The sequence below is a fragment of the Eschrichtius robustus genome, chromosome 2, assembly GCF_028021215.1.
Source record: "Eschrichtius robustus isolate mEscRob2 chromosome 2, mEscRob2.pri, whole genome shotgun sequence".
Taxonomy (NCBI): Eukaryota; Metazoa; Chordata; class Mammalia; order Artiodactyla; family Eschrichtiidae; genus Eschrichtius; species Eschrichtius robustus.
The window spans coordinates 78,021,949-78,047,757 of record NC_090825.1 but is presented as its reverse complement, the minus strand read 5'-3'; the positions used below and the strand labels follow the sequence as shown (position 1 = coordinate 78,047,757).

At 38.2% G+C, this 25,809-nt stretch overlaps 2 protein-coding genes across 10 annotated transcripts in view; one reads left to right on the top strand and one right to left on the bottom strand.

Annotated features, from left to right (window-relative positions):
* ERAP1 (endoplasmic reticulum aminopeptidase 1) overlaps positions 1-1,613 on the top strand; it is a 32,401-nt gene extending 30,788 nt beyond the window's left edge. For all 4 annotated transcript variants that reach the window (XM_068535663.1, XM_068535664.1, XM_068535666.1 and 1 more), the window contains one exon: positions 1,369-1,613. In XM_068535663.1, the coding sequence (XP_068391764.1) occupies positions 1,369-1,524 (156 nt within the window). In that variant the 3' untranslated portion in view covers positions 1,525-1,613. The remainder of the gene's footprint in view (positions 1-1,368) is intronic.
* Positions 1,614-2,959: 1,346 nt separating this feature from the next.
* CAST (calpastatin) overlaps positions 2,960-25,809 on the bottom strand; it is a 118,432-nt gene continuing 95,582 nt past the window's right edge. For all 6 annotated transcript variants that reach the window (XM_068535667.1, XM_068535671.1, XM_068535669.1 and 3 more), the window contains 11 exons: positions 25,321-25,404; positions 22,999-23,049; positions 22,755-22,826; positions 21,533-21,631; positions 19,750-19,857; positions 18,392-18,484; positions 16,641-16,685; positions 16,113-16,205; positions 14,685-14,756; positions 5,912-5,977; positions 2,960-5,011 (listed from right to left, as the gene is read on the bottom strand). In XM_068535667.1, the coding sequence (XP_068391768.1) occupies positions 5,927-5,977; positions 14,685-14,756; positions 16,113-16,205; positions 16,641-16,685; positions 18,392-18,484; positions 19,750-19,857; positions 21,533-21,631; positions 22,755-22,826; positions 22,999-23,049; positions 25,321-25,404 (768 nt within the window). In that variant the 3' untranslated portion in view covers positions 2,960-5,011; positions 5,912-5,926. The remainder of the gene's footprint in view (positions 5,012-5,911; positions 5,978-14,684; positions 14,757-16,112; positions 16,206-16,640; positions 16,686-18,391; positions 18,485-19,749; positions 19,858-21,532; positions 21,632-22,754; positions 22,827-22,998; positions 23,050-25,320; positions 25,405-25,809) is intronic.

Genomic DNA, 25,809 nt, shown 5'->3' with positions numbered 1-25,809 from the left:
GCTTGTTTTTCAGTACTATCATGGTAGGCTCCTTCAGGATTAATTAATTTGACCAATTAGTAAAAATATTGATGTGGTTTGACTGAAGAGTGCCCAGAGTGATTTTTTTAAAATATTTTATTGAAGTATAGTTGATTTACAATGTTGTGTTAATTTCTGCTCTATAGCAAAGTGACTCAGCCATACACATATTCTTTTTCATATTGTTTTCCAGTATGGTTTATCACAGGATATTGCCCAGAGTTACTTCTTAAACTGCCTGTTAATTAATCTTGAGTTCTGAGAGACAAAACAGTAGATTGAGCTACAGTTTAAGGCAGGACAGTGAAGCAGGTTAAGTGTTTTCTAGGTTGCTATAGCAGGAGGGCATGCCTTCAGCTCACGGAAAAGTTCTACTGAGATTTAATTTTAAAACAACCCCGAATCATTTAAAATTGGAATTTGATCTTTCAAAAAGCCTATTCTTACCCCCCTCCTTTTCCCAAACTTAGGATGTTATGACATGGATTTTTAAGGAATTAACTGTCTGGAATCCATGCTGAATAAATAATGTATCTTGGCTTAGACTTTCTTCCTGTCTACGAAATCAAAAATTGATGGATTAATGTGAAGGGTATGGGAAAAAAGTTTAAGAACCCTTGAAGGTGAGACAGAGTAGCACAATGGTCAATGCTGTTGCAAAGCCAACCTATTCCTCATGTGAGCTTAAAGGGGATAAAGTACCCAGCGGTGAAACAATAGCAAAGATATTTTTGAGGAGATAGTCAAGCGACTCTTATCTCTTTAAAACCATGGGGAACTTTGGGTGGATTTTATCTTGAAGGAACAATACATCAATTGTGGATTAGGATAAAAAAATTTGGCAAGGTTTCGGGTATTACCACCATAACTTGCTAAGAACCCCGTTCCCCAGTGTTTCTATCATAACAGACAAAGCCAGGCCCATGGAGGAAGACTGCTGAAACTGTTTTGCTTGGCAGAGAAGATACTCTGCACATTCTGCTTTTTCAGCTATGTTTAAAAACGTTAAGTTTGCATCTGTGTGTCTATAACAGAATACACATTAGATACATGCGATTAAAACTTAATTATGAAACGGTAAACAGTGAAGTCTTTTAGAATCTGGCAACTGTGAATAAATAAAAAAGCTGCAGAGGAAAAACACAAAACTTGACATCATGAGGCATGAGCTCATTTCATAGAGCTTAAGTTTATGTACATAATCGTATCCAGACACCTGGCCCTGTTTTCTATGTAGAATTTTGACAAATGCTGGAATTTTGGCTTCAGTTTTCTTTTAACTAGCCTGAACTTTATTTGTGTAACTTAATAAAACAAAATTTTAAAAACCCAATTTTTCCTCACAAGGTAAAAGAATTCTTCAGCTCTTTGAAGGAAAATGGGTCTCAGCTCCGTTGTGTCCAAGAAACAATTGAAACCATTGAGGAAAACATACGTTGGATGGATAAGAATTTTGATAAAATCAGAGTGTGGCTACAAAATGAAAAGCTTGAACTGCTGTAACAATCCGTTCCTTGTTGGTTCCTGTGATGTGTAATCTCCAACATTTTATTGAATGTGAATATTTTCAAAATAGAGATGGTTGTCTTGGCTCCCAGTGAAGATATTTCCTGCTCCTTCAACTCCTTATTCATTAGTCCCTTCTTATGAAGACTGGCTGCTAACTTTTTCATCAGGGGGTTATTGCCACCACATGTTCCATTATAGGTGTTACCCCCAAATGTAAACCCAAGTGGTGGGTTCCCTACTACGGAGAAGTGAAGTACCTTATTCTTCTATTTTATATTTTATACTTAAGCCCTGCGGTCTCCAAACCCCTGGTCCCCACACCCTGCTCCCCATGGGCTTCTCATTCATAAGCTGTTGTGTCAGTCTCCTGGGAAGACTCTGAACAGTAGTGACTACTGAACCATGAACCCCTGGGGCAGTGATTGAGCCAGAAGGGCCCTGATCTGCTTTCCACCTTTCTCTCCCTTGCTGCATGCCCAGGGGCTGACTTGTTGGAGGGCCACATCATGACACTTCCCTGTCCTCTGGCTTTCCGTGACCTCCCAGGAGGGCAGATAAGAGCTGGGGTTGGGGAGGGAGTAGGTGATGGTGTTTATTCCCCCGGTTCCCTTGCAGGTTGCCTCAGGCTGGCCTCCACCGAAGGTCTCAGCTCTAGGGAGGTGGCCCTCTTTCCCACAAGCCTTCTCCATCTGTGCATTCTAGTAAGTGCTTCCTCCTCTCACCCCTTCAGGGTGAAGGGTGAAGTGGGAGCCTGGCTTTAATTAGTCCTGGCTGGACCTGTGGTTTCCATACATCCTGCTCACATTTTTGTTTCAAAAACAAAAAACAAACAAAAAAACCCCCCAAAACCTTTTATAGATCCCTCCTCAGATAATCCTAATTTGAGTGTGCCATCTATTTCCTCAGGACCCTGACTAATAGTGTCTCTCCTGAAAAAGCCGAGTGCATTCAGGTCTAGAAGAGAAACCTTTCATTTGAAGTTGAACCTCAGAGCTTTTGATCCTTAGGTAGGTGATGCTTCCTCTCCTTGTTCCTTATTTGGCCTAGTTTATAATCTCTAAATAAGTTATTGGCACTTATTGCCAGTAAGGCATTGCAGTCTCTAGTAAATGATAAGGTATTGTGAAATGGAAAATACTTGCTTATATTAGCCTAAGTGAAGACAGTGTGTTGTACTGGAATTGAAGTCTTTTATGAGTTTTTTTTTTAATATATTGCAAAATTTAAGATAAAGGAATATGATATGACAAATGTCAATGTGTTTTTCTAATACAGTATGGAATAGAGGATCTTTTCTGGACATAAATGTGTTTGCAATTCCATTTTCATACATATTGCATGGCTTAATGGCTTGAGAACTAAAACCAGAAATCACTGGTAATGTCCATCCCCAGGTGTCTTTCTTCTAAAAAAACATACAAAGCCAAGATTTTAATGTAAAATATTTTTCTTTAATTGCATCTTATATCTTGATTAATGAAACATGGAAATAGTGGTTTTCAGTTTTGGTCACCTGAGGAAACTCTTTTCATTTGCTTTTAGAGAAGTCCATTTTCTAAAGAGACACAATATTGCCACACAATGTGCAAAACCCTTTTTGGTAATAAAAAATTGTTATTTACCTCTAAGCAAATATTTGCGGTTATTTACTCCAAATTAGATGGGTAAAAAGGACTGATTTAGATCTTGTAGCTTACTCAGCTCATCATTAATTACTAGCAAACACCCAAGTATTGAAGACGTTTCTAATAAACAAAAAGGCATATTCTGAGTACCTTAAATAAATGTTTACTTTAACAGGTATTTCCTAAATCTCTGGATTTTGGTATGTAATTTTAAAATACTTACATATATGCATGTAAATTAGTAATACTGCAGCCATATCCTTGCAAACACATCTGTCAATGTCAAAGGTTTCACTTTTTTTTTTTTAAACAAAACCACTTTGTACTACCTATAGACACATAATTGAAATCCCTCAGAAAAAGTGTTCATTTTCTTGTTAGTGCCTTGAAAAGGTCTGTTTAGTCACCATAATCCTGCCTTATATTTCCCAGATTTAGACTAATAATGCCTGCATCTCTGATGGGATGGGGACATAGCATTTGAAGTGGATGCAATTTGAAATCTCAGAGGTATATGCATGATTTTTAAAGACAATTTTTAGATCACATTAACAAAATTGGATGCGCATTATAAGTAGTATGTTATTGTTGCTTGCCTCCCACCCCATTAGACGGTATTGGTGATATTACTTATTTTTAGTGAAGTTGCTAAATCCTAATAAATAGTTTAAACAGATGCTGAGGAAGGCTGTGCTCTCTGAAAACAAGGAATTCCAAATCAGTTTTATGATGTGTACCTGATATCTTTTCCTGCATTCACTATCAGGAAATAAAGATGGGATTTTGATAAATATTTAATTTCATCAATGACACCAGTGCTGTATTCATAAACCGTTCAGAAAGGTATGAGAAACCATTCCAAGTTGTGGGATATCAGACACTAGTTCTTAAATTGCTGTGGGGGAAAAGCAGATTTTTAAATTTTAAAAAGATCTTTTTCTTTATTTTTAAGCAGAAGTTTGTTTTTGTTTTTGGTAAACCCAACTTCCATTAAGCCACATGTTGTACAGTGCAAGACTAATGTGGCAATGGCTCTAAGCAAACAACTGCTGCTCAGGTTTTATAGAGAGAGGCTGGAAAGCCCAGCTTAATGCAGTAAACCAGCAGAGTTCAAGCCATATGAGTATTCTAAGAATTAGATTTTGTTATTCTTGGAACTTGCTATGCAGTGACACAGAGTCTGCGTTTTGCTCTTCTGACTCGAGTCAAGTCTCAGTAGGCCTATGCTGACGTCCTAACCTCTGGCAAAGAAGAGTTCAGCCTGAAAAGGGGCGCGGTGCTTCCTCGTCTGTCCACGTTATCTATTGTTAGCAGCTCAAGAGGAGACATGTGCCCAATGTACGATATTTTATGTTTGCCTTATAAACATGAACCCAAAGAAACATCAAATACAGTTCAAAAGCCCAAGAGGAAAGGGGTAATGAGAAATCAGAACACTGAAGAATATGTAAAGCATTGTTTTCCAAATGCTAACAACAAAAAAATTAAGTGCAAATTGAAAATACTGAGATTTACAGGCACTGAGGGTAGAAGGTGCAAAAGTTTGCGAAGGTTTTTCCTTTTGTGTGTGTTGCTTTAAGAAGCTATCAAATATATCTCTTAGAAATATAAAGTTCCTTTCTCTCCCAACTGAAGACAATTTTTAAAAATTCAAAGTTTATCAGTACTCAGTAGAATAACACAGGTGAACCAGACAAATTCAGTTTCTTTTCAGGAAAAGAAAAACAATGTTTAGGATGTCAGAAGACTCAACAAATACTGCTGTCTAGAAGCCACTCAGAAAATTTTTCTGCTGTTAAAGGCTTTTGTTCTTCAAACGTCACCATCTACCAGCTGAAGATTTTATATGCGGATACCTTGAAAAATTCAAAGAAGAAAATCCAGTGAACATTTGATATGTAATTTTCTTATTACAGGCATAATGAATTTAAGGAGGAATTTACTAAAGTAGATATGAGAATCAAAAATTAAAAGAAATTTATTTTTATAATTTTGGAGAAAATCTTTGGAGCAGTTCTAATCAGTATACCTCCCTCTTTGTAGCAAATAAAAGTGGATTCATGGTGAGAGAGCCTAACCCAATTTAACCTACATTTTCATTTCTTTTAGGTTTTTGGCAGCAAGTGGTTATAAGCTTTTATGGTTTAGAATAAGACCTCTTCTCTCTGAAGTTAATAAGGGCCCAGCTCTCAAGATAGATCTCAGAGACTCCCTCGTCCATACCAGCTCTTTAGTTACCATACAGTAGAATCAAACACAGAGCTTTACTTTCTCAAACTAAGATGAACAAAAGTTGTCAATCTTTTCCTTTGCCCTATTCTCAAAACTCTAATTACCATCAGACCCTAGGGGGGTACTTCTCCTCACTCCACAATGTGTTTGTATTTTGGGTAATATCTATATCATAAGGCCATTTCACTATAAGATGTAACATGCCAATTTTGCTTTGCCCCAGTAACCTGCAGTCATGAGCATTTGGGTTTCAGAGTCAACTAGACTTAGATCGTCATTTTCTTTAAGAGCCTGGCCTAATATCTTAAAGAGCTCTTAATTATAAGATTAATGTTTTTAAACATTCCGATAGCACCATTTACTGCTTTACAGGGAATTACTCTATAGATTTTGCAATGTGTATTTCATGCCAATAGCATAAAGAGAACATGAAATACTCAAGAAGGAGACAGTTTCTCTCACCTATAACACACAGGCTGGTAGAAGGTACAATTGTCTTCATTTACCGCAAACATCAAACTTACCAAATAGTGTGAACTTTAACTTGTACTTTTTCCATCAGCTTTTCGCTTGGAAGTTTCCTCCTTTGCCTAGAAGGACAAGCAAAAACCATCAATGAGCTCTTTATTTTCTGGATTAAGTACCAAAAACTGATCAACCAGAAGAGGCTTATGAGGAAGTAGGCTTTTCAGAATTAAAAGGGCAAAAATGGCAGTCAGCAGGGGAAAATAAGATGGTCCTTTTTAAGTATCTCATTTAGCCCATACACTGAATTCTTCCCCTTAAAGTTTATAAACTAAAAATAACCTTAAGTGATTCTAAATTTTTTACTCTAGACTTTGTGGTTTTTTTTTTTTTTTTTTTGAAGGCCAGCATAATTGAAGAAAAAAAATACATAGGTGTTCATGGATGGTATCCATTCATTCCGCACTGATCCATCCTTCTCTTATACTTGGGGGCTTACCCGGCAGCTAATCCACTCAGCGTATAGGGTTACTGTGCTTTCTGTTTTTTGAGTATGTACTTTGTATGACAGAAATTAAATAATAAATATTTAATCTGAGATATAATAGCATGAGCAACTAATTATCAATCTGGTTTCTTGTATCTTTCATGGATTTTACTTTTTTTGAGGTATAATTGACATATTAGTTCCATGTGTATAACATAAGCATTCCATATTTATAAATATTGTGGAATAACACAATAAATCTAGTTAAAATCCATCACCATACATAGTTACAAAATTTTTGTGATGAGAACTTTAAAGATCTACTCTCTTAGCAACTTTCAAATATGCAATACAGTATTTATTGACTGTCATTACCATGCTTTACATAACAGTCCCATGACTTAAGTATTTTAAGTTTGTACCTTTTGACTACCTTCACCAATTTCACCTACTCCCCATCCCTCACCTCTCTGGCAGCCACCAATCTATGAGCTCATGTTTTTGTTTTTAGATTCTACATATAAGTGAGATCATAGAGCTTTCATCTTTCTCTGACTTTTTTCACTTGCATAATGCAATTGAGGTCCATTGATGTTGTTGAAAAGGCAAGATTTCATTCTCTTTTATGGCTGAGTAATATTCCATTGGATATATATACCATATTTTTTATCCATCCATCAATGGACACTTAGGTTGTTTCCATAACTTAGCTATTGTAAATAATTCTGCCATGAACATGGGAATGCAGATATCTTTTCAAGTTAGTTCTTTTTTCAAAGATTTTTTTGATGTGGAACATTTTTAAAGTCTTTATTGAATTTGTTACAATATCGCTTCTGTTTTATGTTTTGGCTTGTTGGCTGCGAGGCATGTGGGATCTTAGTTCCCCAACTGGGGATTGAAACTGCCCCCACTGCACTGGAAGGCAATGTCTTAACCACTGGACCACCAGAGAAGTCCCCAAGTTAGTTTTCATTTTCTTTTGATAAATACCCAGAAGTGGAATTCCTGGATTATATGGTAGTTCTAGTTTTAATTTTTTGAGGAATCCCATACTGTTTTCTATAGTGACTATAAAAATTTACATTCCTACCAATAGTGCACTCTCCCTGATGATTAGTGATGTTGAGCACCTTTTCATATGTTTCTTGGCTATCTGTATGTCTTCTTTGGAAAACTGTCTATTTAGATCCTCTGCCCAGTTTTTCATTTGGATTTTTTTTGCTGTTGAGTTGTATTAGTTCTTTATATATTTTGGATATCAATCTCTTATCAGATATATGATTTGCAATTATTTTCTCCCATTCAGTAGGTTGCCTTTTCATTTTGTTGATGTTTTCCTTTGCTGTGCAGAGCTTTTTCATTTGATGTAGTTATACTTGTTTGTTTTTACTTTTGTGCTTTCGTTGCCTTTGCTTTTGGTGTCAAGTCCATAAAAATCTCTATTAAGACTGATGTCAAAGAGCTTACTGCCTATGTTTTCTTCTAGGAGTTTTATGGTTTCAGATCTTATATTCAAGTCTTTAAGCCATTTTGAGTTAATTTTTGTGTATGGTTTGAGATAGAGGTCCAGTTCCCAACACTATTTATTGAAGAGACTGTCCTTTCCCCACTGTATATTCTTGGCTCCTTTATCATTAATTATTGACCATATTTCTGGGCTGTCTCTTTTTTTTTCGGTTGTGCCGTGCGGCTTGCAGGATCTTAGTTCCCTGACCAGGGATTGAACCCATGCCCTCGGCAGTGAAAGCGCAGAGTCCTAACCACTGGACTGCCAGGGAATTCTCTGGGCTCTCTATTCTGTTCCATTGATCTATGTGTCTGTTTTTATGCCGATACCATACTATTTTGATTACTATATCTTTGTAATATAGTTTGAAATTAGGGAGCATGATGCCTCCACCTTTTTCTTTTTTGAGATTACTTTGGCTGTTTGGGGTCTTTGGTGGTTCCATACAAATTTCAGGATTGTTTTTTCTGTTTGTATGAAAAATGTCACTGGAATACAGATAGGGATTGTATTGAATCTGTAGACTGCTTTGGGTAGTATGGACATTTTAACAATATTTTTTTCAATCTATGAGCATGGAATAACTTTCTGTTTATTTATGTCTTCTTCACTTTCTTTCATCACTGTCTTATAATTCCCATTGGATAGGTCTTTCACCTCAGTTAAATTTATTCTGAGGGTTTTTCATGCCATTATAAATGGCATATATGTGTTTATAGCTCCTTCTTATAGTTTGTTATTAGTGTCTAGAAAGAGTATCCTACACTTTTACTGAATTTGTTTATTAGTTCTAACAGTTTTTGGTGGAGTCTTTAGGGTTTTCTTTATATAATATGTCAGTTTTGCAAATAGTGACAGTTTTAGTTCTTCCTTTCCAGTTTGAATGCTTTTAATATCTTTTTCTTGCCTAATTGCTGTGGCTAGGACTTACAATACTATGTTGAATAAGTGGCAAGAGTGGGTATCCTTGTCTTTTTCCTGATCTTAGAGAAAAAGTTTTCATCTTTTTACCGTTGAGTATGATGATAGCTGTGGGCTTGTTATGTATGGCCCTTATTATGATGAGGTATGTTCCCTCTATATCTACTTTGTGGAGAGTTTTTACCATAAATGGATGTGGGTTTTCAGATCTTTTTCTGCATCCATTGAGATAATCATATGATTTTTATCCTTCATTTTGTTAATGTGGTGTGTCATCACATTGACTGATTTGCAGATGTTGAACCACCTTGCAGCCCTGGAATAAATCCTACTTGATCATGGTGTATGACCCTTCTAATGTACTGTCAAATTCAGTTTGCTAATATTTTGTTGAGGATTTTATACATATATTTTCATCAGGGATATTGGCCTGTAGTTTTCTCTTCTGGTTCCCTGGCCTAGTTTTGGTAGCAGGATAATGGTGGCCTTGTAAAATGAGTTTGGAAGTATTCCCTCCTTTTCTATTTTTGGAAGAGTTTGAGAAGGACTGGTTTTAAGTCTTCTTTAAATGTATGGTAAAATTCACCAGTGAAGTTCTCTGATCCCAGACTTTTGTTTGTTGGGAGGTTTATGATTACCGATTCAATCTCCTTACTAGTAATGGTCTTTTCATGTGTTCTATTTCTTCATGATCCAGTCTTGGTAGGTGTATGTTTCTTTCTTCAAGGTGTCCAATATTTGGTGTATAATTGTTAATAGCAGTCTCTTATGATCCTTTGTATTTCTGTGGTATCAGTTGTAACGTCTCCTTTTTCATTTGATTTTATCTGAGTCCTCTTTTTTATTTTTTTCTGGTCAGCCTAGCTAAAGGTTTTCTGAATTTTATCTTTTCAAAAAAACAGCTCTTAGTTTTATTTATCTTTTCTATTGTCTTTTTAATCTCTTTCATCTACTTCTGTTCTGATTTTTGTTATTTCCTTTCCTTTACTGATTCTGGGCTTCATTTGTTATTATTCTTCTAGTTCCTTGAGGTATAAAGTTAGGTTGTTTGAGATTTTTCTGATTTCTTGAGGTAGGCATTTATCACTATAAACTTCCCTCCTAGAACTACTTCTTCTGGATCCCATAAATTTTGGTATATTGTGTTTTCATTTTCATTTGTCTCAAGGTATTTTTTAATTTCTTTTTTGATTTCTTCTTCAACCCATTCATTGGTTGTTGAGTAGCATATTGTTTATGAAATCCACATGTTTTTGTGAATTTTCCAGTTTTCTTCTTATAATTGATTTCTAGTTTCATACCATTGTAGTAAAAAGGATGCCTGATATGATGTCAGTCTTCTTAAATTTATTAAGAGTTGTTTTGTGGCCTAACATATGATATATCCTGCAGAATGTTCCATGTACATTTGAGGAAACTGTGTATTCTGTGGCTCTGGATCAAATGTTCTGTATATAACTATTAAGTACAACTGCTATAACATGTCATTTAAGGTCAATGTTTCCTTATTGATTTCCTGTCTGGATGATCTATCAGTTGATGAAAATGGGGTATTAAAGTCCCCTACCATTTCTCCCCTTAGATCTGTTAATATTTGCTTTATATATTTAGGCATTCCTATGTTGGGTACATAAATATTTACAAATGTTAAATCCTCTTGTGCATCAACCCCTTTATCATTATTTAATGTTCTTCTTGTTTCTTATTACAGTTTTTGTTTTAAAGACTATTTTGTCTGATGTAAGTATAGCTACCCCAGCTTTGTTTTGGTTTCCATATGCATGGAATATTTTTTCCATCTCTTCATTTTCAGTCTGTTCTTAAATTTGAAGTGAGTTTCTTGTACGCAGCATATAGATCGTCTTGTTTTTTTATCCCTTCTGCCACTCTGTCTTTTGATTGAGGAATTTAGCCCATTTACTTTTAAAGTATTTATTAATAAGTATGTACTTATTGCCATTTTGTTAATTATTTTCTGGCTGTTCTGTATTTCCTTTGTTCCTTCTCTTGCTCTCTTTTGTGATTTGATCATTTTCTATGGTAGTATGCTTAGGTTCCTTTCTCTTTCTCTCTTGTGTATCTACTATAGGTTTTTACTTTGTGGTTACCATGAGGCTTACATATAACAACTTACGTTTATATTTTAAGTCAATAACAACTTATGTTTGAATGCTCTACATTTTTACTCCCCCACCCCCTATTTTGTTTTTGATGTCCATTTTACGTCTTTTAATCTTGTGTATCCCTTAATTAATTATTATAATTATAGTTATTTTTACTACTTTTGTCTTTTAACCTTCATACTAGCTTTATAAGTGATTAATCCACCAGCTTTACAACATTAGATTATTCTGAATTTTACTGTATGTTAACCTTTACCAGTGAGATTTATACTTTGATATGTTTTCCTGTTACTAATTAGCACCCTTTCCAGCTTAAAGAAGTCTTTTTAACATTTCTTGTAAGGCTGGTTTAGTGGTGATGAACTCCTTTAGCTTCTGCTTACTGGAAAAACTTGTTCTTTCCTTCAATTCTGAATGACTTTTCCAAGAAGAGTATTCTTGGAAGTTTTTTCTTTCAGCACTTTGAATATATCATGACACTCCTTTATGGCTTGCAAAATTTCTGCTGAAAATCTGCTGAGAGTCTTGAGGGAGTTCCCTTGTATGTAAAAAGTTATTTTTCTCTTGGTTCACTTAAGTTTCTCTCCTTGTCTTTAACTTTTGATATTTTAATTGTAACGTGTCTTTGATATGGATGTCTTTGGGTTCTTATTTGGAAGCCTCTGGGCTTCCTGGATATGGTTATCTGTTGCCTTCCTCATGTTAGGGAAAGTTTTAGCCATTATTTCTTCAAATAAGTTCTTTGTCCCTTTCTCTCTCACTTCTCCTTCTGGGACTCCTGTAATGCAAATGGTCGTCTGTGTTGGTTTGTGTGATGTTGTCCCATAAGTAAGTCCTTTCAGCTATCTTTATTTTTTTTTTTCATTTTTTTTTCTTTTTGCTGCTTTGATTGGGTGAATCCCATTGCTTTGTCTTTGAGTTCACTGATCCTTTCTTCTGCTTCTTCTAGTCTGCTGTTAAACCCCTCTAGTGTGTTTTTCAGTTCAGTTATTGTATTTTTCAGCTCTGTGGCTTCTATTTGTTACTTTCTTGTATTTTTCTTATCTCTTTGTTGAAGTTCTCACTGTGTTCATCCATTCCTCCCCCAAGTTTGGTGAGCAAATTTATGACTTATTTTGAACTCATCAGGTAAATCACTTCATTAAGATTTTTATCATGAGGTTTTAATTGTTTGGAACATACTCCTCTGTTTCATTTTCCTTGACTCTCTGTGTTGGTTTCTGTGCATTAGATAAAACAACCACCTCTCCCAGTCTTAAAGGAATGGCCTCATGTAGGAGATGAACCTTACTGTTAAACCCTGCCCTAACTCTTGATCGTCTCTCAAAACATTGTAAGTGTTCAAGCAGCCTATTTTATTTTCAGTGGTTCACAGTAGTTGAGGGTTTGCTAAGATCTGTCAGTGTCCCAAAGGGGAGAATCTCAGCACCTAAATTCAGCTGAATGGAAGCCAGTCCCTCAGGTAGCGGGCTTTAAAATATACAAATATATATAGTCTTGTAGGATGGACCACAAGCATAAGTCCTGCTGGCTACCAGAGCCAGGGGATCAGCAAGTGTCCCTTGGGTGGCAGTTACAAAAATTGGGCCTCTAGATGAGAGTATAAGCCCCCTTTCTGGGAGATGCTGGTGACCTGGAGTGAGGTGGAGAAACAGCACAAAGATGGTGAGCACCAGCTTACATTTCCTAAGAGCACATCTGTAGGTGTCTAGATGTGTGCCAAACCGGAAGCCTGCCCCTCAGGCCAAAGCTCCAGGACAAGCAAGTAGGCCTCTTACACAGAAAGACTGGGGGTATGTTTTAGTCTGCTGTCTGTGCAGTACTCTGGGGATGGGGGCCGGCCAAGAACTGTATCTCTCATTGCTTTGGGGTGGGCAGATGAGTCAGCGCTCACAAGCCCTTTAAGAACTGTTTCTCAGTTTGCTATAGCCTTGTGGGTCTTCTGGACACAAGCTCCGTTGGCTTTCAAAGCTAGATGTTTTGGGGGCTCATTTCTCAGGGCGTCTTTAAGGTTGGGTGCTGATGTGGGCTTCAATTTTTTTGATCTGCAGGGAGAAGCTCTGAGTTTTGAGTTCACTCCTGACGGTCAGTTGCTGTGTTGGGGTGGAGTTTATGTTGAGACTGTGTCCCAGCCTCTCCTACCCTCTTTGATGCCAGCCTTCTCTCATTTGCCAGATAAATAGGAGTCACACAGATAATTTGGGGGTTTTTTTCCTAGAGGAAATCGTCACATATGCAGTTGTAGATCTGGTGTTTCCATGGGACAAGGTGAGCTGAGGATCTTCTTTACATCACCATCTTGAACTGGAACTCACTATCTATCTTGTTTTTTAAGAGTTTTGATTCAGCTGGACTATTGTTTTTAAACCTGTACCTTTTATTTCTCATTATACTTGGGATCATTGTCATAACCATTTGAATCCTATGTTTTTAGAATTGGAGGGGACCTAGAAGTTTTCTAATCCAATTTCCATTCCTTCCCTGGCCGCAGTTTCAGTAATTTTAATAATAGGAAACTTCCAAGTGTTGTGCTGAATTAATGCCCAACTCTAAGAAACCAGACCCTATAACTTCTACTCATTAGTCTTAGTTTTGCTTTCTAGAGCAACATGAAAAATTAGATACCACCTGGAAGGAAAGACTACTAGTATTTAATGTGAGTAGATTGAATCACAGAAACTGTAAGATCTTCTCAATTTCATACACTACTTCCACGTTCCAAGATTCATATAAACCACATTCCCTGGTGGTGTCACCTCCCTTGCCACACACACACACACACACATATTTTAACATGTCTTAATTTGCTGGTTGTTATGATGAATAACATCATAATCAAGTTGTTATTTTTTCTTAATGATATATAACTGATGGTGATTTAGATTTGATGAAATATAGTATATGGATCTGTACTGTCAATGTTTATCCAAGTGGAAATGTGGAGTAGGAAGTGGCAGTCTGGGTGTTGGAGAGCTGAAGGTATAAAATAGATTCACCCATCCCAACATTCCCCGAAGTCTCAGTGCATTACAGCATCAACTCTGGTGCCCAAGAGCATACCCGAGAGGTCACGTAAACTAAGGATTGATAAGGTACCAACGATACAGCAACCAGCATGTCATTGCCGTTCTCGGGCAGAGCTCAAGAAGAGGAAGCAGGGTCATAGAGACAAATCTTTCGAGGAGGTGAAGGGATGGAGGGAAATAGGGCTTTTGAAGTTACGAAAGAATTCGAATATGTTTTTACTACAAGGGAAAGGAATTGAGACAAAGATACCGGAGAGAGTTATTGACCCCCTGAGAGAAAGAAGGGGCTGCAGGGCAAGAGGGGAGAGGGTTTGTTGGGAGGCAGGTAGGAAGGGGATCTTGGTTATTTTCTGCAAGGCAGCCTCAATTTTCTCTTGAAGTAGAAGGCAAGGCTATCTGCATACATTGAGGGAAAGTAGCTACAAGAGAGCATGAGGTTTGTGGGGTCTGATGAAGGGGAGAGGGCCTGCACTCATTCCAGACTAGCACAGCTGACAGTGGGACTTTGTGTGACAAGGGCTAGGAATGTAGGAAACTTCAATTGTGTTAAGAATGTTCACTCAGATTTCTAAAGTATCAGTTACTTTAAAAAATAAATGTCTCTAAAACGTCAATTTCTTTACCAAGACATGCTAGGGCATAGATAGTGTTTAAAAATTATTTTATTCTAAATAGATCACAATCAATCAGAAACTAAGTGACTAGGGATACACCACTCGATGTAATTGCCAAGCTAATTTGTAGTCTGTTTACTCTTCAGTTTACCTTTGCAGAATCCTTTGCTTTACCCCCATTCTTGGGTGCTTTGGAGCTGGAAGCAGTCTTCTTGTCTTTGTCCTAAAACAAAGGAAATGTAATGAGGCTCTTGCTATCAACACTCCATCTAGCAATTAACTAACTGCTGCTGCAATCAAATCAATCCAGACTATTCTTTTTAGTAGCCTGGACTCTCCAATTTAATTAAATAATGGAAAATTGAGTATTTTAGTCATGATTTTTCGAACAACAGTGAAAGTGCACAGAGGTGTTCAAGGTAGGGGGTAAAAAGGATAAAAATGAGGAAAAGGTGAGTCACACTGATGCTCTGCCAATTTCCATGATGCCTGGTTCACCCGGACTGTATTTTGCTCACCAAAACAGAGCTTGTTTCTCTCAGGATTGGTTTTTATGTGCCAACAGGACACTGTTTTCAGTGTTATGGAAGAGAATGTAACAACCAGAGAGAGCTGGGGCAAGTCACATACAAAAATAAAGTCCATTCACCAGAAAGGCATTATTTATGAAGTTCCAGGAGTGAGAAATAGGATGCTGGTGTGGTCTAGAAATTAAATCACCCAAGATGGGGAAGACTGACAATTCAGTGATTGATTGATTGGGAGATATGTTTAATAACAGCCAAAACAATAGCAAAGAGATGTGCAATTTTAATTCTTCTGAAATAACAATGAAGGGCACTCATTTCACTTTTCCCTCTATTTGATGGATTACACATTTTTTTCATTTGCTTTTGATCACGTTTTAAGCACCTGCTATGTACCAGGCATTTTGCTAATGCTGAGCAGAGGTACCAGACACATCACTGCTGTATACAGCATGCAGCTCAGTGGTACGATGCACATGTGACAGGTAACCCACAGTGCAGAGAGGGCACATAGGCGACATCCCTGATCTGCGAAGGGAGAGGCAGACAGGGAAGTCTTCCAGGAGAAGCTGATGTTTGAACTGGGCCCTGAGAGGTGAGTAGGAGGGTCAGCCAGCTGCTCTGGGCAGAAAAGGGGAGGAAGCCCCAGAGGGCAAGGGGCATGGTATATAGTGAGGGACTGCTCTCATTTTAAATGAACACAGATAAAGCATTACTGTTGTACAACAATATAGTGTGGCAATCAAAAATGGTAGCTATGGAGATTATAAAGCAACATGGAAAACATTTATGAAATAATGTTAAGCAATGTATTATATGTGGACAATAAGTACAACTGTGTAAAATATACAAATGGAAAAAGGTAAGAAATATACCAAATAATAGTGTTTGTGGAGTAGCAGAATTATAGAATTTTTTTCTTTTCAAGTTCTCGATGGCATTAATCAGTTTATTTTACAGTATAAAATTATGTATATACATTATATACATATGTGAGTGTGTGTGTGTGTACACAGACATTCAAAGAAAGTCAATATGAAAAAGCACAGTACCATTGCTGTGTTCTCTGAGGTTTCTGTAGTTGAGGGACCGCTGTCAAAGTCCCCTGAGAGGGCATCAATGGGGTCTTGGGCATCTGCAGGTTTCTGAGATTTTAACAGAAATAACCATCAGGAAAGAAGCACAAGGCAAAGATGCTACGTAGGACATTTCCCCACATCCCTGAAAATATGTTTGTTTAATATAAAACCTTGCTGACAGACATTCTTTTCCTAACAGACTGGTGTATTACCAAAGAGATATTAAAACAGGAAAATCTTGACAGCTCTATTTTCTTCTACTGTTTTATACACGTTGCTTAGTATTCTCTGAACTTCGATTTTCTAACCTGGAAAATGGAACTGTCTAGCTTGAATGGCTCTTGGGAAGACAGAAATAATACACTCATACACACATGCCTTGGCATCACACCAAGCACAAGGTAGGCATTCAGTGAATTTCAGATTTCTAAAATGTAAAAGTCGCAGCTAGAGTTTAAAAAAGTCTTTTTTATGGAAATAATACGCAGCTACGGTATTTACCTTTGATGCCTCGGGTTTCTTTGTAGGTGGCGTCGCTGATTTGCCCTTAGAAACAAAGCAGACTATTGGTTAAACAAATTTTTGTAAAGGTTTACTTAGGTGTAGTCAGTATTTATATAATCTCTTATCCAGTGACTTGAAATGGAGTTCAGTCAGTCAGCCCCCTGCATCTGTGGGTTCTGCATTGGCAGATTCAACCAACCGGCAGATTGAAAATATTTAGGGAAATAAAATTCTAGACAGTTCCAAAAAGCAAAATTTGAATTTGCCACATGCTGGCAACTACTTGCATGGCACTTACATTGTATTAGGTATTCTAAGTAATCTAGAGATGATTTAAAGTATAGAGGAGAATGTGTGTAGGGTTACATGGAAATACTATGCCATTTTATATAAGGGACTTGAGCATCCTCAGACATTGGTATCTGGGGGTCCTGGAACTAATGCCCCGTGGACACCAAGGGACGACTGTATAGATTTGCATAACTGATAAACCTGTGTCCCTATTATTTCTTCACCAGCTTTGCTTAACGACTAGCCTGTAACTATTTCAATAGTCTTTGGAGAAAATGCAAGGGTGAGTCTGTTCCTGGAAGTGAAAGAAACACTATTTTAGCAACTTTGTCATTGTATAGTTCTAGTTAAAATGTTACAAAAAGTAACTTGTGTTTTTATGTCTTATTTACTAATTTACTATATGCTTATCTACTATAGCTTATTACACTCCGAAAGGAATGGTCTACAGATAGATTTTTTCAGTGAGGATTACAAGGACAACTCATCAGGGATTTTTACCATCTGCAAAGGCAAGGATACTAAATAATACATTTCCTAGAGAATACAGCAGAGTCACATGGGACTATCAAGGCAGGGCGGATTCTAGCAGGATGCACAGCTGCTATTGTGAATACTCGACACAAGCAAGGAGAATTGATTCCTGTAACAGAAGACACTGCAGCTGATAATATTCTATAAACCACAGTCATCAAACCCCTCACATGCATCAGTACAGAAAGAGAAAGATGTAATTTACACTTCCTTATTTTTTTATTGGATGAACAGACCTGGAAAGGGTTATTTAACATCTAATGGACTTGCAACTAAGAGCCAAATAGGAAAGGGTAGGGTACAGACCAGGTTGACCTAAGAGAAACTGGCTTCCATGTTAGAGACAAAGACAGAGACTTCTTGACAGAGTGCATTTAGATAGAGAAGTAGGACTTGTGATTGATTGGGAATATGGTTTTGCCTGTCTTGTCTTCACTCTCAACAGCACAGGTGGTGTTGTTTCAGGTGTCTCTGAAAGAGAGACAGCAGGTCTTGGAGGGGTCGTATTTGCCCTGTGAATTACTCCGATACTAGCTCTTTTTCTGTTCTCCTTCACCAGAGAGAGAAACTCTGCTTCAGTCAAGATTACAAATATCATTCTTTTTATAGCCTTTTCTTGCAAGGAGAATTCATATATGTACATGCCACAGAATCACTGTTAAGCATCAGTGAGTGAGTGAACATTATTCAACTCTCTATGCCACAGTGCCCAGCACAGTAAACATCCAACAATACTGGCTCAAATAAATATTAAACAGAATTCTAGACAGCCTGCTCAGTGCGGACAGATTAAAAGCATCAGGCAGTCATGTTACATTTTTATGCTATTGTTACAGTGTACCTTCTATTCATTTCAAATGAGGTTTGAATCTCAAACGCTTTGGAGCATATATCCATCCAACCTAGACATTGCCCTCATTTACCTCCTTGTCATCATCCAAGAGATGCTGATATTGAGGTGGGATGGTGTCATCCCTTTCTCCCAGCTTGTCTCTGTGTTCAGCTTTCACTTTTTCCTGTAAACATTGAACATATATAATTACGATTCAGTTCTGCCTTCACTTAGAGAGTACATTCTAAAATGCAGCATTCAGCATTTACTGGACTTTTCTGAGGCAAAAGAATAGGGTCTCTTTTAAATTTGTAAGCGAGAGAACAGCAATGTCAACAGACTTTCAGCTGATGGAAACAAGTAAACCCAGTGCTTCTGTTTGTCAATCCACACCTGTGAATTTTCTACCTGTATTTTAAATGGAAACAAATAAATGATTAAATAATTATCTTCAGAAATCATGGAAGGAGATTAAAAACCCAAGGTTATGAAATATCTTTCAGTTTCACTTTTTAAATAAAAAAATCGAGTTGCTGTACCTTGGCACTTCTTAAGAGGTACTATTTACAACTTTGACTCTTTATAAGGAGCCCTGAAGGACCAGGACAGGAGCAAATCTGAAGGGACGTGCTGTTGAGTAAGCGGTACCCACGTCCCAGCATCCGTGCCTCAGTGGGCGTGGCTGGTCTCTCGGTCCTGGATTCAGGAACAGCCCCCACCCCAGGGGTGGGGTACAGATTTTATTTTTCTGCATCATTATAATTTCATTTTTCAAATACAGGTTAAGTTCACCTCGATATTCCCATGACAATGGTTGAATCGAGACCTAAGGATTCTTTGAAATGCCCTGTCTTTGAGACATAGATTTGTGTGGGACGTTACCTTTCTGGTTCCAAGCTAAATGGACCGTTAAGTACTGAATATTAAGTATAAATAAGTACTTCTACATGTTGTACAAGATATATAGCGTTAAGAGTCTGCGCCTTGGGGACACCTTTGTGGTGCTGAACTCCTGGTCCAATGCAGTTAGTTTCGATAGCAGGGACGACTGCTAGGGAAGCCTCTGCCACTACATTTACACAACTTGTGAACCTAAAAAATGCACATGTGTGCATCAGATATATATGATAAACTTACTGCCAGATACAACCAAGAAAAAATGTGGGAAGAGAATAAAGTTAACAAAGCAGGGCTGTGCTTTTCCATCATCACAAAGTCTAGCCTCACAAACAGGACGTTTGCCTGAATCTGGGCCATAGCACAGACCTCAGAGAGGAAAGAGACACCACATAGACCACGGAGTAGGAAAAAATTAGGCTGAAGTTATCCAGCCGTTCACTGACTCCAGGCAAAGTCAGAGCGGATTTTCCCCTTTGTGTGGAGGGTAGGGTATTCTGTGCTATAAAAACTTTCAATTTTCACTTATTAATGATTTTTTTTTTCTTTTACCTTGACTTTATCCTCTAGGGGTTTGTTCTCATCTGGATCAGGCTGTCTTTGCCCGAGACTGTCAGAAAGTTGATCCAGGGCATCGTCAAGTTCTTTGTCGTCACTCCGCTAAAAAAGTAAATCTGAATCAGTCACTGGTTAGCCAAATCAGGTCACCTGTTGGAGTGCAGCCCTGACACTGCCACTAAGACTTCTATAAGCTTATGGGGTTGTCACCAGGGAGATGGGCAGGTGGGCAGAGGCGCTGGATCGGCGATCCTGGCTTGGTGCTCTTTCTCCCTCATCTTTCACTCTCAGCACCTGTCTGTACCTGTCTACCCCGCCCCACCCCTGGATGTCTTTCTCTTCCGAGAAAATAGGTCCCTCCCTAAAAAGATGGGGTTCCTGGCCTGATTTTTCTAGAAAATATGTCTTATGATGCTTTCAATATATGTAACAGTATGTTCCGGCGAAGAAAAGTCACATGAATTATGATAGCTTAGTTTACTCTTTGATTCCCAAGTGTATTCCTGTAAATAAAGATTTATACCTAGTTTTAATGATATCTTCAAATAAAATATTAATTAACACTAGAAACTCTGATGGGAAAAGTGATGGGAAAGGTGTCATTCTAAAACATACCTGTGAAAGGCAAAAAGCCTTTTGATTGTGGATGTTTATTAATAGCCTCAATCACAGGGGCCCCTAGAATCTGAGTATTAAGAATTGAAGTGTAAATGGCAGCCTTCCTTTCTGTTGCACAGGGACTTTTGTCATTGCGGGTGTGTGTACATACACAGACACACACATAGACAAATGGAGAGAGGGCATTTTACTGGTTTTAAGTGCTTCATTAGAGCCCAGGATTATAGCAGCTAATGGTGGCGCTACCCACAGCTGGGTCTGGGCTTTGTCATTTGTGCCTCTGGATATTCTCAGATGATCCCACATTAACCCAACAGGATGAAAATTCACTCAGAATCTCAGAGTACAGCACTAAGGAAGCTTTGATGCTTCATCAAAAGGAAAGGAAGCATAGCTGACTTCACTAAAGCTGCTTCATCTCCAGCTAGCAAATGAGGCACTTCTTCTCAACCAAGGAGATGGGGATCTGGTTTAGGGCGATCTCTTTATCTTTTGATGTGCCGTGGTCTCCTGGATAACGTATAATTTGGTACTGCAAAGAAAATCAATCAAGGAAGTCTGGAAAAGCTTTGGTCCCACAGTCTTGCCTCCGAACATGTAAATAATTAAAACAACATTGACACTGAGGTTTTTCTATTACTAGCATGAAAATGACAAGTTTTTACTGGTGTGAATGGGAGGAAAACAATGCTATTCCGTGAGGAGTTTGTGAATTTTGGGGGCAGAGAGAAGCTCAAACACGGAGCAATTCCTTAAATTAAACTTGAGGTTAAATAATGAGTAGTATTTATAGCATGGATCAGGAAAAAGATAAAGGAGGAGAACATCAATTATCAGGAAAGCTAAATAATTTTTAAAAATCTAATAATCTGAACATATACACAATGCACATTATTGCACTTCAATTCTAATAAAGCAATGATAATATTAAGCTCCTTCACTGTGTGTAAAATACTTTCACATACATTGTTTTATATATTTAATCATTTTAGATATTCTCTGTCATCTCCCTGTCTCACCAGTCTTATCTCTTCTGAAACAGAAGGTGCCTGTTCTTCCTAACAATTTTGTTGATTTTCATTTACTCTGAGGAGGAGTCCTATTTTCTTTCTCCTTTTTGTTGCTGCTGAAAAAAGTACTCATAAACTCTGTTGCTTACCGGAGTGTCTGGGGGTGGACCTGCAGAGTGGGTGGTTGGAGCTGGGGTTTGGGAAACCACTTCAGAGATGACAGCTGAAAGTTTAGCATCTTCAAGTTGCTTTTGTAAGAAAACAAACAAAACAAGATTTTGACCAGTAATATGGTGTATGCAAATTATGCCCACATACCATCTCTTAAATACAACTCTCAGTATAGCTTTTTGATTGTTTTTCTCTTGATCCAAAAGGAAGCACAGCAACACAGGATCTTAAGAGCCATTTTTATTCTACGTCCTATTCCATAGCATTATTTTATACAATTTCCTATTCCCGTTTATTATCCTAAACGTTCAATAAGCTACTGATTTAGAGTTTTATAGTTTATACATTTCTTGTTGCACGTTGAGGTTGTTTGGAGTTTTCAGCTTTCTTCTTTGTAATTAATTGCTCTGAATAAGTTCTAGAAGTGGCTCTTTTTATGGTGCTGGCTATATTCTGCCAAGTGCCCTCTCAAAGTTGCTAGAAATTCACAGTGCCACAAGCAACGAATGGCCATGCCTGTCTCCCATGGCCTTGCTTGCCTAAATTAGAGATTTATCACATTTTAAATTCTGATCATGTATTAGGTATAAAATTATGTGCTACTAACTATTGCTTTAATACTTGGTATATGGGATGAAGAAGTTTCAGTTGTATCATTTTTTTCTTAATGTTAAATGGTATATTATTCTAGAATCTTTCTGAAATAATGATTTCTTTTCTCATTTTAAAGAAACACTAAACTGTCATTTATGTTCATTTCTGGATATTTTTCCTATTGGCCTGTGGCTTCGCTTTCTGAATCAGAACTGTATTATTTGTCATTCCTGTTAATAAATCCTGGTGTTTAGTTGGGTTAATCGTCCCTAAAAATACTGAAAAATGCTTTTCAGTACTTTTTCATATTTTTATGCATTTATTTTTCAAATGTATTGGACAACTCAATTTTAAATTCTCTTTTCATAGGTATACTTGATAGAGTGCAAGCTCATTGGTTCAATTAGTTACACTGTCGAAAACATCCACTGTGCCGGACCAATATTTCATGATGGAACACAATTTTTTATGGCTACAGTGGGTTGAGGGCCATTAATTTTGTGATTGTTTCCTCAGCTCCCACATCAGATTCTAAGTCACAAGTTTCCATTTATTTCTGCTACCCTAAAAGTAAGGAAATAAAACCAGGAATCTCAGAAGACTTACAAGAGATGAAGTGCTTGGGGGAACGGCGAATTCCTTAGACAAAGCATCAAGGAGGAAGTCTTCACTCAAGAGCTGCAAAGAACCAGGAAATGTATCAACAAACACCACCTCATCAGTCTCCTCTTCAAAATGTTGTCACTGTTTATATGCTGATCAACTCATTCCACAGAAAGCTATGCCCTCCCTGAATTAATCATCAGGGCCAAAGGAGAGAGATACACTCAGAGAAAACTGGCTTGCTTACTGGGAGTGGTTCCTTGGGCTCTTTTGGCAGTAGTGGTTTTCCATCTTTATCCTATGCAGGGGGACAAAAACATGGCATTGAGTCATCTCACGTGTATCCTAAATATGCACCTTGTAAACATTATAAGAGGTCGACAGGTTATACCTGATGATACTGTACATTACAAATTTGATTCATCATTTCAGGAAATAGATTCTCTCACCAGGAAATATCCTCTGATTAGCTCATGTCAACAAACAGCTGGCACACATCGGGCATTCCCTAGGCACGGGGGCTGCAAACGGATTGAGCGTGGCTTGCCAACCTTAGAAGCCCACGCTAGTGTAGGCGGAGCACGTGAACAGTTACTGTAGTGCATGGCACATGGGGCTGTGACAGTGTGCACAGGACACTGAGGGAGCACGGGGGTGAGACCCTCACCTGCCTGGGGAGTGGGCTTTGCACAAGTTGCCTGGAAAAAGCTGCCTAACTGTACAGGCAGCACATCCAACTAGCATGAATTACCTCTGCGCCAAGCCCTCTACTAAGCACCGGGAATACCACAGAAAGTATGACAGACAAATCCCTGCCCTCAGGGAGCTCACCCTGAGGCTCAGATGATGCCAACCTTCAAATGACTCTGAGTGCCACTTCTGAGTAACAGGACAAAATCGATAAAGCGTTTGGGGCTCTTTAGTAAAAGAAGATTTATAAATAAATGGCAAATCCCACGTATCTACACACGCAAAAATAAGTGCAAGATTCTCTCTTTATACACACAGTTAACCCTTGGAAGACATGGGGGTTAGGGGCATGGATCTCCCAAGCAGTCAGAAATCTGTGTATAATTTATACTCGGCCCTCTGTATGTGTGGTTCTGCATCCATGGATTCAACCAACTGCAGAAGGTATAGTGCTGTAGTGTTACTACTGAAAAAAATCCGAATATAAGTGGACCCACACAATTCAAACCTGTGTTGCTCCAGGGTCAACTGTGTACTTCTCCTGATAAACTGGTCAAGGTGTTTTTTGTTTTGTTAAAATTCAAGGAGATGCAATGGTTGAGAGTATCACCAGCTTCCCTTTTGACAAACTCCTTTACCCCCATTATCCGCCTCCTCCGCACGTTCACATGTACCTTCTGACCACTGTTCAGTGAGGAGGGAAACAGAGCCTGAGGCTTGCTCTCCACCATCCCTTAGCTGCAAAGGCAGCACATTTCCCAAGTGACACATAGGGGCAGGGACGAGGGCACATCTGCTCCACACTCAAACTGAGATCATCCCGTGTCTGGAAGGGGGAACCTGTGGTCTACCCTCAGGGAGCTGAATCTACTGAAGAGGCCTGATGGGAGCAGAGCTGAAGAAGAACAACATAGGATTTAAACAAGAGATCAAGCCAGCACCTGGAAATGTTATAAAGCTACAGGTAAGTAATAACGGGTGGGATCAACAAGTTCAGAGAAGGATGAAACTACCGCAGAATAAAGCGGTCAGGAAAGCTAATCAGCTGCATTCTTAAAAGCTGCTACTAAAATTCAGCAAAAGGAGAGAGAAAGTAACCAACCTCCTACTCTGAAGAGAGTTACGGGCACTTGACCAGCCTTTTTCAAATGTGACAGCTGCTTAAGGTCCACAGAGTCTAAGAACCTTGCAAACGAACAAGCCGAAATGAATAGAAATGCCATGGTTTCAACTGAATTGTGAAACGCAGAAAGGAAGCAGACTAAAGGTATCCAAAATAATAAACTTTCAATCAGGGAAAGCTCACTATAGTTCCTGCCTTTGCCAAATAAATGGACTAGTCCGCCTGCATGAATACGAGGAGCGTCAATTTGATTTTCCTGCATTATTCATGTAGTGGCGGTCGCCCCCTTGTCACTTGTTCTGTACAAGCTACGTTCAAAATAAAAGAAATGGGTCAGTTTATCACTCACTATATTCAGCGTCAAGTAGGCGCTCTTATTTGTCAACTTATATTTAAGGTTTGTAAATCTTTCCTCAGGAAGTGATTGTTGCTCATTTTGGTTTTCCTATCTGTATAAAGGTTTCCTAAGTTTTCTTTGCTTCTGGTACTCTAACAAACCACCTATTAGACAGGCAAAAATTAGGTAGCTAAGACATTATATTTCTTTCACCTAAGGGAGGAGTAAAAGGCCACTTGGGAATATTTTAGTTTCATAGCTGGTGTGCAAACAGGGTATTAGTGAACTGATACTATTTGGTGTTGAAATACTAAGAAACATGATCTTTATGTCCCAGGTCTGTTCGCATGTCCCTTCTTCATGTATATGAAATTCAGTATAAATTAAAATAAATGAGAAAAAGATGCCAGCCTGTTTACCTTGACCTCTTCTAATCTATAATCAGGAGGAATTGTTTCTTCTTTTTCACCAAGTTTTTCACGATCTTCTTCTTTGGCTTTCTCCTGAATAAAAATTAAACCATTTTCATTGTTAATACATCTTTTTCTCATAAAGTGGATGCCTGAGTGACTAAATTTGAGGTCAACAAATCCATTGTTAGGTTCCTACAGCAACTCTATCTTTGACACTGTATCCTGGTTTAGCAGGCTCAGACAGCACCACTTTTAGCCTGCTGGGCTAAGAGGCCGTCGTGAGGAGCGGTCGAGGCAGTGCCGCTTCTCTCCTGAGTCCTCAGCAATGGAAATGCAGGTGGACAAGGCGAGACTCAGAACTCTGATACCTGCGCGCCAGCCATCCACTGCTGCACCTAAACACTGATGCTCACTCAGGGTTTGCTTATTAAACAGGACATGCACAATAACAGAGAAAGACAGCTGGTCATGTGTTGTAGGAAATTTTAAAAAATG